Source organism: Diadema antillarum, unplaced genomic scaffold (genome assembly GCF_040938485.1).
Source record: "Diadema antillarum isolate AM-2024a unplaced genomic scaffold, OU_Dant_1.0 scf00000182, whole genome shotgun sequence".
Lineage (NCBI taxonomy): Eukaryota > Metazoa > Echinodermata > Echinoidea > Diadematoida > Diadematidae > Diadema > Diadema antillarum.
Window position 1 is genome coordinate 369,442 of NW_027271071.1, and position 14,422 is coordinate 383,863.

At 38.3% G+C, this 14,422-nt stretch overlaps 1 protein-coding gene across 1 annotated transcript in view; it reads left to right on the forward strand.

The window, feature by feature from the left end:
* The window catches only part of LOC139723169 (lysosomal-trafficking regulator-like), a 151,709-nt gene extending 143,929 nt beyond the window's left edge, over positions 1-7,780 (forward strand). Inside the window, exons 44-51 of the mRNA XM_071634430.1 lie at positions 199-388; positions 771-907; positions 1,949-2,047; positions 2,683-2,825; positions 3,579-3,685; positions 6,242-6,398; positions 6,878-6,946; positions 7,570-7,780. Coding sequence (XP_071490531.1) covers positions 199-388; positions 771-907; positions 1,949-2,047; positions 2,683-2,825; positions 3,579-3,685; positions 6,242-6,398; positions 6,878-6,946; positions 7,570-7,780 — 1,113 coding nt within the window. The remainder of the gene's footprint in view (positions 1-198; positions 389-770; positions 908-1,948; positions 2,048-2,682; positions 2,826-3,578; positions 3,686-6,241; positions 6,399-6,877; positions 6,947-7,569) is intronic.
* The last annotated feature ends 6,642 nt before the right edge of the window (positions 7,781-14,422 follow it).

Below are 14,422 nucleotides of genomic sequence, written 5' to 3' on the forward strand. Positions count from 1 at the left end.
GTATTTAGTGATAGCTGTAAAATCTAAACAAGTAGTACAAGTGATGTCACATCACATAGTTTACTCTAAACCTTTCTGGGAGGTTAATTGCTCATTTAGTTGATCAAACGTAGACATTCTGAAGAAAAGGGGTACAGGTTACACTAGGTAGTCAATATATCCTTCTGTATGCCATTCTGTCTTTTCTCTCACCACCAGGACCCCTTGTCCCACGTGAAGGGGATGAGGTGGGGGGACTACCTGGGCTCCCCAGGGGCCAGTGAACCTATGGTCAAGTGGCAGCAGGCCTTCATGACCCCGCCCACTCAGCTCATCCCCCTACCCACAGGCAATGTCTGTGGGGTGGCCAAGAACCAGTGTCTGCTTGTCATGTACAGCAAGGAAAGAGGTGAGCAGATCTCATAACTAGATGGCGCTCTTCACTTATCTGCTTTATGCACAAAAACCATGTTTAAATAAGTTATTCCTAAACCTACATCAAACCTTCTCGCTTAAAACTTTGTAATATTGGGAGGTATCTCGTCATATTTATATGAATTCATAACACTAACATGTGAATGAGGTGAATAAGAGAACTGCATGCTAAACTGCAAACATATTTTACAAATAACATGTCAACCACAGATGAATGCAAATAGATCTTAAATGATTTCAGTCAGGAATTGTATACCTATCAGTCATATTGTGTGCGAATGTGCATACGTTCCCACAAACATGCCATATTGATGTACACTTGTTAATGTTTTGTCAATTAATTTGTCCACCAACAGGTGTGAGCAGTATGTACGCAGTGGACATCAAGTGGTCAGGGTTTTTGACCTGGGGTCACCTGGACGGTATCTTGAGACTCAAGCACAAGGCCAAGACGCCTCCGGTCAACTTCCTGCAGTCGGACACTAATGACAAGGTCAGCAAAGTTTGTTTGTTTTGTTAAGAAAAGATGTTTTCAGTTGGAATCATTCCAGGGTGGTTATTTCCCTCATTAGATCTCTATGAATTCTTGTGTTGGTTGTGAAAAGTACATATTTGGCAGTGGTCTCTACAAATTACATTCCTTTCATACTTTTCCCAGGATATTATTTGAGGTTAGATGTATTCAGTAAGCACCTTAGATATTTTCAACATGATAATCACACCTTCCTATCAAACCGTTGCACTATGTTCATGATTTGGAGTGTGTACCTTATTCACTGTAAATGTGCCCTTGAAGAATTCAATATACTGTATACACCATTTATTCAGCAAATCTATTTTTTTTTTTTTGCAAATTTGGGACATCACAACAATTTCGCGAGTGGATAAATTCGGTGAATTACAGTTCTCTGAATGGAGAAATGTATGCATGCACATGACATTCATGTCGGCACCAGAGTTAATATTTTCGCGCTTTTATAAATTCGTGAATAGCACCCAACTCTCAAAATTTGCAAAAGTAGAAACCTTGCCAAATATTTGGCGTATACAGTATTCATTGATGATGATGAGGACTTGATGATGACTTGATGTGGTGGTATGAAGTAAGTCTGGTTCCAGCTAACAAGTGTCATTTGTGCTTGTTACAGCCAAGCCATTGATATTAAATATGATAGTTGATATTTTTAGTGCGTCTTTTCCTCTAGATTCAAAGCACTTTACCTATATGCTAAAAACCAATTCTTAAAACTATCAGCAGTTTTGATCACAGGATTTGTGTAATCAATATAGTATAAAACAAGTATTGCTGGTAGTGACAACAATATTCCAGAGCAGCTGAAGCATCCTGGAGTCACTGTCATCTTGAAAGGGACAGTGACTCCAGGATAATAGCATCGTGTTGTCATGGCAACAGATGAAGATAGTTTTACGATCCGTATGCTGGCTGGCTGAGATATTTTGAATAAGAGATGAACTCTAAGAATCAAATGAACATAGTCTTGTTTGAATCTGTGTACTGTATGTTATGTTCTAGATCACAACGTGTAGTTCTGTGTCGGACTGTCGTTTGATGTTCACTGGCATGGCGTCTGGGATCATCATTGCTTACCCAATCAAGTACAACCCAAACAAGGTGAGAAACAAAACCCACTTTGTCTATTTCAAAAAAACAACAACAAAACAACAACAAAACATAAATATACTAGCTCACGGTTTCTCTTAAACCTCCATATCTCTGTGATTACCTACAATGTTTTATGTCCATCAAATTATCAATGACCTTTGAAGGAGCATGAAATATGCTTGCTATCTCGACATTGTTGCTTCCTTGGCTGTGTTCCGATGTCGCGTGGTTGAAATCTTTGATTGCTTTAATGTGAAGTATCACATCGAAAACTGCTAGCAATACATTGTTCCAGTGAGGTGCAGTCGAGCCAAAGCCTGTATGTGCAAAGCTTTCATAAATGTACAAGTTCAACTTGGTTTCATTTTTTAGTTTGAATAAAGTTTCCTGTGAGCTGTTAACTGGGCATTGACAGTTTGCTTTTGTCATATCTTGTCTTTATTCTTACAATTTGCTGGGTAGCATTGCTTTGATTATTCTGGTACTACAGGAATAGAACTACACCATAACTATGTCATTTGAAATATTTCATTGCACTTATTTTGGTGACGTTAGATGAAACAAGTTACAATGTAATTGTTTTTCTCTCTCTGACCAAAGAGCAGAGCTTTAGTGAATCATTTATTTGTTTGTTTACCAAACAGCAAAGCAACATCGAAGTGACAAAACCAATGGTGCGCTTGGTGGGTCACACAGGACCAGTGACATGTCTGTGTGTGTGTCGGCCGTACAGCATTCTAGTCAGCGCCAGCGAGGATGGTACCTGTATCATCTGGGACTTGAACAGGTTAACAAACTAAAATAACTTTCTCTTTCTTCGTCCATGTACAGTTGTTCCCAAACATTTGTGTGCATGAACTTTACAGTTTTTCCCTGAGTAGGTGTGAAGTTTTGTTCTATCCATTCATGATTTTTTTTTCCTTTCATTCTTTTAGAGGGTTCTGGGACAATTACCCCCTGGACAATTACCCTAGACCCTTCTCCTGAACCTAAAACTAGTCCTGATAGGCTTTTAAAGCGCAATTCATCACTCACAGAGGACGTCGTACTGAGGAAGCAACAGAGGTTTTGTGTCAAACATGAGATTTAAAAGCTATGGATTGATAAAGTTTTAGATGTTTTTACAAAATTTTGTGAGTGAATCAAAATTACGGTAGATTAGGTGATGATATGATGACCTCTGTTAAGTCTCCCATGGACTAACACGCAAATTCTCACTAAATTTCCTTTTAAAACATGACATTTACAATAAAAACTTGTTTCCTTGGCATTCAGTATTAGATTAGTGGAAATAACCAACCACTGATAACCCTGAATGACGGGGTTGTAGTGTAATGAAAACAAACATAATTTTTGTAATATCTTTTCATAGACCAGCGGGAGTAAAAAGAGTGAAAGATAGAACAGGTTAACACCTGCTTTGTTAGCGACTACATGTAGTTTTCTTGTTCGGATGTTTCTGATAAACAGAGCGTCTCGATTGTGTGATATGTTGGATGATCTGAAATGCATGCTGGGGATGATTCTCTTCATGACACAGATTGAGGTACGTGAGGTCCCTGAGAGATGAAACCCATAGAGGGGGTAGCGTCAACGCCGTGGCCATCAGCGATGTGTCAGGAGACATAGCTACTATATCAGACATAGGTGAGTGTTATTTCAGTGTCAGAATCAAGATGATAAAGATTAAACAACATCCTTCATTTTTCCCCGAATGCAATTTTAATTTCTCAAGATTGATCTTTAGACTGAATCGCCGTAAGTGTCTCCTTTCCTCATTCTTCTTTTGATAGTCAAATATTCCGATCTTTCAGTAAATGAGGACACATTTATTGTGAGAGCAAGGTGGGGCCACTATCCTTTACAAGTCTTTGGCAAGATTGGGGATTATCTAGATACTGGACAATCATTGTGGTGATTGCAGTGTCCATCGTGGTCTCAAAAGACATCACACAACACTCATCTCTGATGGCACTGCTTGTACGTTCTTTTGTGTTTCTACTGAGTACGCCTCACTCATACAATTTCATACCCTGTCTGCACCGAGATTGGAGGATGCTTAAGATACAGATTAATAGTCTTTAGTGCCATGTCCCTTAGTTTCATAGTATCTTTTTGCCTATTTTGGAAGACATTTTGACAACATAAGTATTTTTTGAGAGACCAAGCATATCAATAAGTAAAAAAAAAATAAAATTGATTGCCTTGAGGGAGCTATTTAAGGCATTGTATGTTGGTCAGTATATAAAGTTATGCCCTCACTCTGGACATGCACCAGTCACATAATTCTGCCATGAAATACTGTAGTGACAGTGGAAATAATCATGAATAGATTATCCTGTAGATTTCACCACAAGATGCACCTTTCAGGACTGTAACTATATTTGTCACATGGCACCAGCATTGTTAAGTCAGGTGTTCCTTATTTACTTATCTTAACATTTTACCAGCACATTTTACAATGCTTCATGTCAGTGTGTGCCTAGGTAGAGACTGTCTGTTAGACTGTTACACTGTTTTAATAGCACCATGTGTGTTATGCTAATGAGAATTTTACTGAAAGGTATATTGCCTTTTGTACACAAAGAGATTGAGATAGAGATTGTTTCTCACTCTGTGCCAGCATGTCATGACCTCTGTGTTTTCTTTTCACATAATTTAACAAAATATTCCAAGTCTTCCATATCCATGTGTCCCCAAACCAAATCATGACTTTTCATCACACTGTACCACATTTCATTCACATGTTTGTTCTTTGCACATGATTCTACATATTGTTTCCAAGATACTGTTTGTGACACCATCCCACCAATTCATTAGCACTTCCTTGTTTTGTTTGTTTTGTTTTGTTTTTAACTGGTGATATAACCACAAGTTTCACACTTGTCTGTGATAACATAAAGAATGTCAGTCACTCTGTTACACCTCTCAATTAAGTGTTTTGCTTTTAATGCTCATGAAAATTCCATAAACATCTTTCCTGTTTTTGTGTGCTTTAGTAGACACTGTGTATTACACTGCTACACAATTTATAAAGCACCGACTGTTTTAACACAGGAAACTTTCCATATTTTTGTCTGCTGATATAAAAAACGTTGGTCCACCTACACAAGTATTTCACTAACCCCCCTTGTTTAGTGCTCATGCCAAAGTTATGTGTTTCTTTGCTCACAGAGAACTAGTAACAGCAATGAATGTTGCCCTTGTGCAGTTGTCTGGTTTTGAGGCTGGCCATTTCAAGCATGATTCACAAAGAATATGATTTCTATGTTTTGAGTTCATAAGTGGCATTCATTAGATGTCGATTGATTGATATATTTCTTTTGCTCATACAGAGTTTTTATTTTGTTTCTTCCCCATATTTCCTTCCCTTTATCCGCGCAACATGACTAATGCACTTAAATATGTATTCTTGTGAATCACTTGTTCTGCTTGGTGATGGGGTATTGTTGATACATGGTTTGTGAACACTCACAATTGGTGCACATGTGTCCTGCGTAAATGGTGGCATACACTTTGGTCTCATCTTCATGGCTTTATGTTGCACATTCATCTTAATTGTACTTTTTAATAACCGTGACCAACATCTGCGTACAATGCACCGCATGTAACTCTTATGGACGTATCTTCTGAACTCTCAAATGAACATCCCATCAAATGTACCCCTGGTACCCTCCTCTCCGGTGCCCCTTTCACCCCGCCTGATGTATCCTAACCATTGCCCCACCCCATCCAATGGACCCATCTGACCGGTGCCCCACCTAATAACCCTTCCAATTGGTGCCCCACCCCACTTAATGGCCCATCTATGTGGTACCCCACCCTACCTGATTACTTGCCAACTGGTACTCCACCCCACCTGATAACCTATCCAACTGGTATCCCACTCCATCCCCATCTAACTGGTACCCCATCCCTCCTAATAACCGATCCAATTGGTGCCTCATCTCACCTCATGGACCCATCTAATTGGTGCCCCACCCACTCCACATTGCACCCACCCAACTATTCTCACCCTCCTCTACCCACTGTACCGACAACACTGAATGGCCCCACCTAATTATTGTGTCACCCCACGCCACCTGCCATACTTACCCAAACTGCTGCCCCACCCCACCCACTGGACCCAACCCGCTGGTATCCCTCCCTCTCCTATACCTTGGTTGACACCAGTCTCTGCTGATGTCTCTATGTCCCTGACAGCGGCGGGTGTCAGTGAGCTAACCCTGTGGAGTGTCAACGCCGAGCTGATTGGCCGCGTCTTCTGCCATAGCAGGATGACCTGTGTGGCCTTCTCCACGGCACCGGAAGGCGTGGCCATTAATGCCATCGCTGTGGGATGCAACGATGGCACTGTCAGGTAAGCTACAAATTGTTCTATCAGTTTCTTTGTCTCATTCTGTTTTCTTCCTTCTCCTTTTCTTTCTTCCACCTCATTTTCTTTCTTCCTATTACAACTGCCCAACAAACTAGATCTGACTTTTTCCCTTTATCTGTTTGTCTGTCTGTCTCTCTCTTTGTCACAACACACATACACACATACGTCTTATAGAATTTCACTTTCGCTTTTATTTGATTCACATGTCAAGATTCATTAGCTTATTTTCGCATATCAGATTGCTTTTAGGGAAGCAAATTCTTGACAGAAGTTTAATGAAATGTACATTAACAAATCATTGAAAATTTAAACAAAATCTGACAAGAAACAAAAATTCTCAGGCAAAAAAAACTCATTGACCATTTTCCAACTGCTTTGATGCAAGCAAAGGTCTGTGTAAAGTAATTTAACAGATGTTTGAGTGCGTTTTGTCAAAGTGAAAATGTTCTGCTTATTTCCAGGATGTGGAGTACACTTGATTTGAGTCCCATCAGGAACATCTCGCCAGAGATGCATCGGCCAATCACCAGGTAGGGATGAAGAGCTGGGTGTAACTAAGCACTCCTTTTTCTGTCACGTGATAAAATGATTTATAGCACATTTCATAATGAGAGACAAAAAGGGTGTAATGTAAACTTGCCTTGATGCTGTGACACATAATGATGTATGAAAAGTCACTTTTGCTACTCTGAAAATAATGTGGAGCATGTATTGTGTGAAGTAGTATATTACCAAGTTTAGCACACAGATTGCTGATTGCAAAGGTTTAAATTTATTATATTTTCTTCACAGTGTGACAATTTTCTCAATTACCTGGGGTGCCTGAGCACACTTACGTACACGTAAAAGTGATATAGGCCTTTCATCATTCATTCAAATGAAACTTAAATACAGGTGATTCCATTATAACAAAGTCCTGTGGACTGGCACTTTTCTTTCATTGTAATGAAATTTTGTTAAAGCCAAACAAATAAACAGTCAATTGTGGGATACAGTATACATATTAGTATACCTTGACATCTGTTGACAATTTGTTAATGGTCTCATCAATGTCAGCCTTCAAACTCATAATCTTGAAATAACAGTTGAAAGCACAAAGTTTTATATTGTCTGTTTGTGCCATGTGCTTTGTGTCTTCCCATCATCATTTTAGTTTGACCTTCAGCCATGACTCCCACTTCCTGTTCACCTGTGACGAGGACGGCCTGGTGATCGCCTGGGGCAAGAGAGACTCCAGCAAGCGAGTCCCGCGCTTCGAGGCTTTCCTGAACGCTCCCCGACAGGGGGGCGGGAGAGACCTCGAGAGCAGCGGGATATCGCCCAGGCACAGTGAGGAAGGGAGGGGGAGGACGGGGTGGAGATGAGACCAGACGCATGTGGTGATGCACCGAAGGATGAGTCAACAACAAAGAAACAGACAATTCGTGATCCATCACGTCGTAGAGCGCCCCCTAATTCTCTCTGCCAAATGTTGTGCTATTGGTCTAGCCTGCAGTGTCACATTCTTCTATGGAAGAAGTCAGCATGCAGTAGTCCCAATGAATATTGTTCCACTGTCTGTGATGAATTGGTATACAGACAAGCATCTCTCTTTCAAAAGGCGAACTAAACCATGAGACAAATGTTTGAACCGTGACAAAACTAGTCATTGTTTTAAAACATTAAGTAATCTTGTGTTTACGATGTAACACTGGGAGATTCATACCACAGCAGTGGTACTACTATGTCTATCGGTAGATACTCTTCTCTCAATCAAGCAGAAATTTCTCATCACTGATTGAAATAACACACCATCTGCTCTGCTTGTAGAAGTTGGATTCTTTTTGTGCTGCACACATGACTAGTTTACAAAGGTGCACTCAATTGCCCTGCAGTTTGGGGGAAATCACAACAGCACAATCAGAGTACCAAGCAACGTGGGCTGAACTATGCAGTGCATTGTGGGGAAGAGTCTTTAGATTAAATCCAGTGGTATAACCATAGCATCAGATCAGTTCACTTGTACCATGTTGTCAAGTTTTTCATGCAAGGAAGTGATGAATATTATTGAGTTGGTTTGCATTTTCAACTCATTATGAGACAGTGGAAGGTATAAATTCATGAGAACTGCACTGAGATTAAACTAGATTCCACTCATAGAATTTAATGGAAATATAGAATATGAGCTTCAAAAATAATACAGGGAAATGAAGCCGGTGGTTGTTGGAATATTTTTTTTCATTTTCTAAGCAGTTGAGTGAATACCCTATGTTTAATACAGAGCATGGATTTCCGTACTGCAGTTTGACAAGATTTGGCATTGCGACAAGATATTATGCCAATTGCAATACAATGTCTCAGAAGTTCATGGGCCAAGTAAGACAGGACAACAACAATATACCATTTTTTTTTGTAAGTGTTGTTTTATGTTTAAAGCTCAGTTGTGTAAAAAAGTCATTTTACTTTTTTTCTTAGAATTTTGAGATTAATCTCAGTTTTAATATGTTGTAACTTGTGAGAAATGATGTGAAAGAGGTCTTCAGCATTTACTGAAGCCTCTGAACCAACGTTTAGACAAAATAAACATTATACCATTAACATATTACAGAGAAATGTCATATCACTTACTTCAAACTGATATCTGCAAATAAATATACCCCCACATGCATTAAGAGCTGTAACTTGAGTCCCATGCTTTCAGTGCACAGGCTGACCAAGGACAAGACATGGCGAAAAGTCTCACCCCTGAACATTCCTGCGATAAATAGTTTACCCCCCACATTGGACTGTACAGTACAGTGCATTGCCAGTGATTGTATAATCATTGTCCTGTAATGCACACGAAGACTGTTGCTCAAAGAGTGTCCGAATGAACGTGATTAATACATGTTACTGAATGTGTTTTCTACCTGTTGCATCTATGCGCTCTCATTTCGTGTGTTGAGTTAATATTGTTAGAATCAGAGCTGTCTGTGTCGGTTGAACATGTCATGAAATAGCTTGATCGACTCTGATATAAGAGAATTTTTTTCTGCTTGTGATTATCTCAGAGTGACTGTTATTGTATAGATAGATATTTCTATTCTTACACGTCATCGTGTAGAGATGTATTTTCTTTACATATCTCTTGTTATTTATATGCATCCAAGGATTGCTGCAGTACTTTACTTGATTAGGAATAAATTCAGTCAGGTTTGTTGAGTCCAAGGTTGAAAAGTTGTACAAACACTGACAGCTTGGCAAAATTTGTCTGTTTTTGGATTACGATTAGAGCAAGACAAAAGCAAAAACCCTTGCACAAGTTCATTCCTGTGTAGACATATTGATATTATATATTAAATATAATTATGTATGCAGTGACAAGCTATGGCTAGATGAATGCTTGCTGTTAATGGCATGCTCAAGTGTGCATATGAGAGTGTATGTATGTATGAATGTTTGTATGTGTGTATATGTGTATATGTATGCATGTACATATAAATAAAGTTTTCAGAATATGATAAAATTATTTTTCTAACACTCAAAGATAGTATATCTGCCAAACAGCCTGTAAATAAATACCCCAAGCCATCTGTTTTGCTTGTGAATAAGTTCTATATCAAAACCAATGGGTACAATGCGTTCTTGCATATTTTTTTTTTTCAGTGGGCATTTGTCAATAAAAATATGTCAAGATTGACACAAGTGGTTTCTTTTGTTGGTAGAAGTTCATGCTTTGACTGTGCATCAATGACAGTTTACTGTATACGCCATATGTTTCGCGAGTCTAAATTTGCGCGAATCGGGACTTCCCGACAATTTCGCGCGAGTGGTCAAATTCGCGATTGTGGAGTCCTATACTGAATGGAGATATGTATACGCGTACGTCGCATTCATATCGGCATTAGAGTCAATATTTTCGCGTGTCTATAATTTCGCGAGTAGCAGCTGACTCGCGAAATTCGCGAAAAATAAAAACCTCGCGAGATATTCAGCGTATACAGTATTAGGAGCTAAATATGAAAGAAGCGAGTATAAATCTTTATTTTGATACTGCCACTGCCAGGCTAAATGTCATTGAGATTTCAAGACCACAAAATTCTTCACATTTTCAGTGTCTGATATTCATTCTATCATTTTACATCAGTGGATGTGTATTGCAGGTTAGTATCTTGTACATTGTTTTGGAAGGACAAACCATGGAATTTTTTTTTTTTTTTGATACATGTACAATATTTTGCATCTAATTATATTTTGCAATACTTGTTCTACATTTCATCAAAAACCATGTGTGCAAAAATAAGCATTGCAGCTAATATGAAATAATAAATGTAATGCACAGACCAAATATGTATTTTTGTATATATTTTGCCTCCATGACTGTCAAATGGTAAAGGAAGGAGGATTAAACCAGGGAGGTGCTATACCTCCCTGATTAAACCTTTGCTTTGTGTTACACTCTGTTTACGGGCACGGATGTATGATGTAATAGTTTTTATATATGGCGTGATATTAGTTTTTCGTGATCAGCCTGGAGTAAGCTTTCAAGCCATTATTACATCCAGACAGGCTAAATGGACATAGACGTTATCCGAGATGTCCACATTTGAGAGGTCATGGAGTCAACATTATTATATCTATAATACTGTTATATTGTTTTGCCTGTGCAATATTTTAGCTGTGTATTTGCTTTTTAAGCCTTGGGGTGACAGAGACCATGTACCAGAATTGTGTAATTCACTGCCCAGTGACGTGTAATGGAGACAATGAATTATACGTTTATGTCTGTACTATGTATGTTTATGGTAATGTACGTCCATCGTGTTTGGCATTATGCTACAATGTTGTGAAATCCAAGGGAAACGCCGGAATAATACCTTGGGCTTATGGAGGGACATCTAGACAAAACAAAATGTTTAATTCATCTAAAACCCATGATTTTTTTTTTTTTTTTTTGACAAATCATGCACATCAATGTGCTCAATTAATCCACTGATCTACATTGCTAAACTTAGGGATTCAAAATGAAATCTGTTGAACGTACTAAATGGGCATTTTTTCCCTTTAGGCATATTGAACAACAGGGATTTTGCTCAACAGACATTTACTCAGTGAAAACATGTCCACACTTATTCTTCAAATATTATTATTTTTTTTTATTAGTGTTCTCTTGTGCTGAGCAATGCACCAGTTTTAATTTGTAATTGATTGTCATGTTCAGGACAAAAATAGCCAGTGTTACTTATATCAGTTATGCAATAAGTTGTAAATGCGTTTCTGCCAACGTTAACATCAATCCCTTTGGTGCCATCAATGTCACATCTTGTTTTGGGTTGTTGTCTTTTTTTTTGAGGGGGATGGAGACTTAGAGGCCATTCCTGTAACAAGACTCGCCTTAAAGCTAGGAACTTACACCCATCTCTACCAAATTTTGAGTAAAGATTATAAGAATATCAATGAGTATGTGTAATTACTTTTTTTTAAAATCCCCAAGCATCTTGTGTAAGAAGAGTTTATGACTTTTGAGAACATCATTGTAGAATATCATTTGAAAGCAATAATGGTTTCCGTAATACACAGCAGTGACTTTTATTCACAATTTTCCTGTAGTCACTCAAACTGGTTCTTACCTACATTTGTATCTCTAAAGCTTGGGAAGCTGTTCGTTTGAACCAATCATCAAACTGTGAATGTTATTTTGATGATCTGAACACCTGTGGGACCTATTTGGGGAAAATTGATGACCTGCGGTCATAGCAGAGAGTGTGTGGAGTAAGGAGGAAACATAACATGATCATACTCAATCCAAACTGAATCAATTACATGTACTACATGTACTCTTGCATAGGGTTTTCAAAATGCAGACTGGCAAAGTCACAACCAGATACCCCATACTGCAAGAGTGCAGTTTTAACCGGCTGTATTGTTTAGTAAACCCCCCAAGCATGGTGCATTTCTGAACATGTTTTGTTATGTATTTGTGCCTGTATTTTTTTTTTAAGATCAGAATAAATTCACAAGTACTAAACAACACTCTATCCTCCTTGTTTGTCTCATGAATCATGCTTTAGGAGAGAGATATATCAAATGGTGCTACACGTGTATTCCATTAAAACACTGAAGTCCTATGGAGTGTAACATTGATGTCTGTAGTTGATACATGCATACGAAAGTAAGGCAGTTTTATTGGTCACAAAGTTGTTTCCATTGATACGTACAGTGTACAAACTGTATTTAACATATGCTATCTCATATCTCTGATCGACCACTTGAAGACCATGGTATATTAGCTAGTGGTATTAGAAATGTTGATGTAATACAGTACACTCCCGTTACAACGAACACGGTTATAAAGAAATTTCGTTATAACGAAGTAAATCTTCTGGTCCCAAAATTATCACAATTAAAGTCTTTAGTACAAAATTCGCTTATAACAAACACGGTTATAGCGAAATTTCCATTATAACAAAGTCTTTTCTGAGCACCACAGACAAAGAAAAACAAAAGAAATGTGCTCCGTTATAACGAAATGCGAATTGCTTTCGAAAATACGTAGCGGAACAAGCATATATATAGCGTCTGTGCATGGGTTAACGCTTCACATCACTGTGTGTTCGCTCCTTGAGTCACGCACAGTTTCTGAGGGGAACTTCCATTTATTATTTAATACAGTTATCCCATCACATTTCACATAGCTTTCCAACTATGACGAGTATTCAGCAAACAGAATATGATATATATACGTGGTTTCCTTGTTTTCGTTATATATTGTATTTGTTCGGTTAAAACGAAATTTCGATATAACGAAAGAAAACTGCCGGTCCCGAGCATTTCGTTATAATGGGAGTGCACTGTAATTACAACGTAGATGCACTTCACAGATCTTGTTCACGAGAGTATGATGGAGCTGCCAAGTACAACGGTAGTATGTTTTGTCATTTATCAAAAATGTCCTAACAATCAAGAGAAAAAAAAAATCATTTCTGAAAATTGATTTGGCATGCATAATATGTGCAATTTTCAAATCGTGGTATGATAAACCCACAGCCAACTATGTCAGGATATTGGGTCAACCTGGTCGATTTCCTGATACAGTGGAAGATATGCCAGAAAGGAAGCAGAGCACTTTCAGGATTTTTCGTCCTTTCTTTTTTAATCTGGCTGTAGGATACTACTGTAAAACCATAAATTTTCTCCAATTTCGCAAGGAGCCAAGATTTGTAAAATTAAAATGCTTGCGAAAGTTCTTGCCTATACACTTTCTAATAAGCATTGCATGCCAGTAGCAACTGCTGAAAATTTCATGCCACAAAAAAGACCATCTCCAATTCTTGGAAATTTTCCTGATATGAATACTTCTTGTTTTACACTACTATTCTAGACATTTCAGAGTCCTGCAGATATGCCTATGTAAATGGTCTTTAAGCAAGGAAAAAAGGGGAAAAAAATTAATTTGCTTCTTATCAGGGTTATGCTGTCTTCTGCAACATAGCTAGACATATGTTTATCTTTCAGTACATATGATTTGTTTCTACCGTGCAGGAAGACTGTGAAGGAAAGTGGCATGTATTATAATCCTTTACAAATTCACATATTTTTGTATTCCTTGAAAATATGTGCTGTCCAAGAGTGTATCTATTTGTAAGCGCTTATAATTAAAGGGGCATTCCAGACGATTTGTATAATTTCACATCATGTAATACACAAATCGAAAACTGTGTATAGATTTGTAGTATTGTGGTTCTTCAGCAGAGAAACAATACTTTGAAAAACCTTTAACAAATTACACTGAACAAGGATGATGACATAGGAGGTTCACATATTTCAGAAATGTAGCAGTGTAATTCCCATTACAATACCGCTTGCTTGCGAGTTCACCTGTGTATAATCTATGCATGCCTTCTTCTTTTGTTCTGCTTCCTTGAGCCCCAACTCATGCATTCTTATGGTGACTCTGCCATGTCATCATCCTTGTTCATTGCAATTTGTTCCAGTCAGTGCGCAGCACACATTATAATGAGGCAGCGGCCGGAGATTTATTCAGCGTC